Here is a 4,169-nt window from a genome sequence, read left to right as displayed (position 1 = left end):
TGTGTGTGTGTGTGTGTTTTGTTTGTTCCCCTCTGTTAGACGACCGATGTTGGTTTCTTTACGTGTCCCCTTGCAAAAGAGACCCATAGAAAAAAGTACCGAACTGCAAGCATAAGTGCTGGAGTCGCTTTACTTGGCTAAACCATTCAAAGCGGTGCTCCAGCATTGCCACAGTCCAATAGCTCAAGTAAGTAAAAGATAACAGATAAACAAGATTTCCAAATAATCTGAAGATTTATGTGAGATTAGAATTTTCTTAATGCGTCTGAAGAGTTTTGATTTGATTTGATTTCATTTCATGGTACAACATTAAACAGTATTTCCATCAAAGCCCACACTTCAAGTCGGTCCAAATGTGCTGCCAATGAAGACTTGGATATAAAATGCCTGCAGCTGTTGCGAGCCATTGTCATGAATGATGAAAGAAAACTTCCCGAAGATTGGGAGACGCGTTCTTCAACACCGAAGATAAAAAAGTAAGCGACTGTTATTCTTCTTCTTATTATTATTGCCTTTGCACAGCTTCTAACGCTGGAGATGTATTAGCTGTTGTCAGATCTGTCAGCTGTTCACTACCAGTGAACTAAGGTAACGTCCCAAACCTGTTCGTTGTGAAATCTTTCTCGAACAATTTTCGTGCGCCATTTTTAATTGCATATTTTTTCTTCTTCTTCTTCCTATTCAGACAAACTGATTGCATTCGTGAGATACAGAACGCAATTAATTCACACAACGCCATTATTACATCGCTGCCACATCTTGCCCGGAAGAGCGAGGCAATAATACGAGAGGTGCTCTCATTTATTGTCATCATGCTCTTTAATGCAAACCGGAATGTGCAAGTAAGTAGACAGTACTCTCTTTCGATTAAAGCCACTACCTCTGGCCACTGTCCTCCATTTTCATCAACATGCTCTTCATTATCGCCATCATCATCGTCATAACTACCATCACTTTCTGCATCATCCTCTTCTTCCTCCCCATCATCGCCTTCCTTTTATATTTCCCTTCAGTAATACTCTTCATAAGAGAACATTAATGACTCCGACTTCTAACCAAGCTGGGGGCTCTACCATTAAAAAATAACTCCATCACCGGTGATCTGGTTACGTCCGCTAGGGAGTTTTTCTCCCTTGTCAATCATTATGATAGTACTTCTGTGGCCATTGAGTTGTTTTGACTCTTATTTCTAGCAATGCTGGTACTACTTAGCACCATCTGTCACTTTAGTGACGTCTATAAACTTGCCTTTAGGCTGTTAAATTGCTAATAAGCCAACATATATATACGTACACACACACACACACACACACACACACATATATATATGTATGAAGTTAATTATATGGCCGATCATAGAGTGGCCAATGGTTTCACATCTGTAAAGCACATAGTCTTATAGACCACTCGTCGGGATTTTAATGGCCGCGGATTATATGCCTGCAGTCACTAGAGTCCGACGAGCCGTCTATAAGGCCATGTGCTTTATGAATGTGAAACCATGACCAGTTATATGATTAACTTCCTATAAATACATTGCGTCTCTGGCCTTTAGAGTACGCTTCTTTTTCGGATATATGATCTACTGACGTTTTATATATATGTATATAGATTCACATGTGACGAAATCTTAAAATATCGCTACATCTTGCCATTATATTCGGTTGAACGCCTGGCCGTTAACAACCGAGATCAATGAAAATGCTTTCTATAAAAATTTTAAATATCGTTGCAATACAATAGTATCACTTTAGTCACATGTGAATGTAGCTGATGAGGGCTAATCAAATTTACGTCCAAAACTCGGGTCCTAGATTATTAATTCTGAGTTGTCCATTTTTACGATATTCTGCTTTGAGGTAAGACGAACATTTTCTGTGTTCGCTGCGCTCATATACCTTTGCCAGTATATATATATCAGTGAAGCTTTACATAGTGTCGTGTCGTTATCGACAGTTATTTCCAGCAAACATTGGTGCCTTATCGTACCACTATTTCTTTTATATATATACATATATATTCGCCATGCTGGACCTCTGAAATCTACAAGTTCTTTTCATTCTCTCTCTCTGTTTATTTTCTCTTATTCCTTTCCGATGAAGAGCGTAGGCTCGAAACGTAAAAGACTTTTTCATTTTCCCGAGCGTCAAACTAATACACTTGCCTGTTGTTCATACACCTGTCTTTGTCTTTTATTTTCCTATAAATTTCAACTATATATATATTATTTTTATATTTTTTCTTAGAAATCTTTGTATGATTACTTCCTGTCTACGAGAGAAGAGGTATTCTTCATGGCAGTTCGATACAGAATGCAGGTTTCCACAAATTCTATCAAAGAACAGTAAGTAATCATTCATATATTGTTCTTATCTTATTTTCTTTATCATCCACCTCTTTCCTATAAATTCTTTGAGAATTTGTTTTTCTGTCTTTCAACGCTTGGGATTGTCGAACATTTTTTTGGCCGTCAGTGAAATATTTAACAGTCAGACAAAGTTTTAGCAATCGGTCGTAATATTAGTTTCAAATTTTAGTACAAGGCCAGCAATTTCGGATTAAAGGATAAAGCGATTACGTCGACCCCAGTGCTTAACTGGTACTTATTTCATCTGCCCCTGAAAGAATAAAAAGCAAAGTCGACCTCGATGGCATTTGAACTCAGAACGTAAAGACGGACGAAATGCCGCTGAGCATTTTGCCCGGCATGCTAACGATTCTGCCGACTCACCGCCTTAATCAACCGTAATATTTACAGGTAATCATAAGGCAATGAACTGTGCCGGACAAAATGCCCAGCGGCGTTTCGTCTGACTTTATGTTTTGAGCTCAAATGTCGCTGGGGTCCGCTTTGCTTTTCATCCTTTCGAGGGTCGATAAAATAAGGTACCAGCTGTGTACTGGGTCGATGTAATCGACTTACCCCCTCTCCTAAAATTGCTGGCCTTGTGCCAAGATATGAAACTTAAAGCCAATTTTAACGAGCAATCATAATGTAAGCAGTCAGGCTTTTAATGGTCAGTCATAGTTTTAATGGTCAGTCAAATTTTAACGGTCAGCAAAGTTTTAACAATCAGTCAGATTGTTTATGGCCGGTCACATTTTTAATGGTCAGTCGGAGTTTTAACGGCCAATTACATTTCCAACGGTCAGTCAAATTTTTAACAGTTAGTCCCATTATGAACGACCAGTCACATTTTTGATACTCGGTCGGATTTTTAACGATCACTCATACTTTTAACACCGTCACACTTAACTGGCGATACATTCTTTTTAATGGTCAGTTGAATTTAACGCCCAATAACATTTTTAACAGTCATTTAAACTTTTGATGCTTAAATTGTTAATGGTCACTCAAATCTTAAATGATTGTTTAAACTTTGAACTTAAGTTCTGGAGTTCTGGATTTGTGGGTAGTGTACATTTACCTCTTAATCACCATTTCTCCAAGGTTCATTTTGACCCAGAACGGCAGCTCCTGTCACGGTGCCATCTATGGGTTAAATAGATTTTCATAAGGGTAGATTGAGCTCCTCGGCTCAATCTAAGAGGAGGAAACCTCCAAAATGAATGCCCTGGGCCAGTACAAAACAGTGTGGCTGATCAAGCTAACACGTGGTACGTCCAATGACATGCATTCTTACTATGGATACGTGTGTCAGTGGAATACTCAGATTCTACGCTATTAAACAGAATCAGAGCTTATATCTTATTTTAAGGCTTCATACCATCTGCAGACAGAATGGAAAAAGCGTTGCCCCGGATGATAGCGAGGGAGATGCACTGGCATAGCCACTCTGACACGTGGGGCTCCCTCTTACGGACAGCAATATCTGCCCCGATAGCGATGAGCAGGGAAATGTGGTTCGGAGACCGAGAGCGCTGAAGGTCTCAACTAGGTAAAAAGTAAAGGTTACCTTATCGAGTCATGCCAGTTCATAAAGGTCGGTTTCCAGGTTTCTGTGGAGTATATATATTCCTCCACACACACCCTGGACAGGACGCCGGTCCATCGCAGGATTACTCTCATTTTTTGCCAGCTGAGTGGACTGGTGCAATGTGAAATGAAGTGTTTTGCTCAAGAACACAACGCGTCGCCCGGTCCAGGAATCGAAACCACAATCTTACGATCATGAGTCCAACACCCTAACCACTAAGCCACGTACCTC

At 39.8% G+C, this 4,169-nt stretch overlaps 1 protein-coding gene across 1 annotated transcript in view; it reads left to right on the top strand.

Moving 5' to 3' along the window:
* Positions 1–4,169, top strand: part of LOC106873492 (inositol 1,4,5-trisphosphate receptor type 3) — a 228,934-nt gene that overhangs the window by 180,453 nt on the left and 44,312 nt on the right. Inside the window, 3 exon segments of the mRNA XM_052974976.1 lie at positions 318–476; positions 686–842; positions 2,247–2,344. Of these exon segments, the coding sequence (XP_052830936.1) occupies positions 318–476; positions 686–842; positions 2,247–2,344 (414 nt within the window).

Source organism: Octopus bimaculoides, chromosome 20 (genome assembly GCF_001194135.2).
Source record: "Octopus bimaculoides isolate UCB-OBI-ISO-001 chromosome 20, ASM119413v2, whole genome shotgun sequence".
NCBI classification, from domain to species: Eukaryota; Metazoa; Mollusca; class Cephalopoda; order Octopoda; family Octopodidae; genus Octopus; species Octopus bimaculoides.
This window is presented reverse-complemented; position numbering and strand designations above follow the sequence as displayed.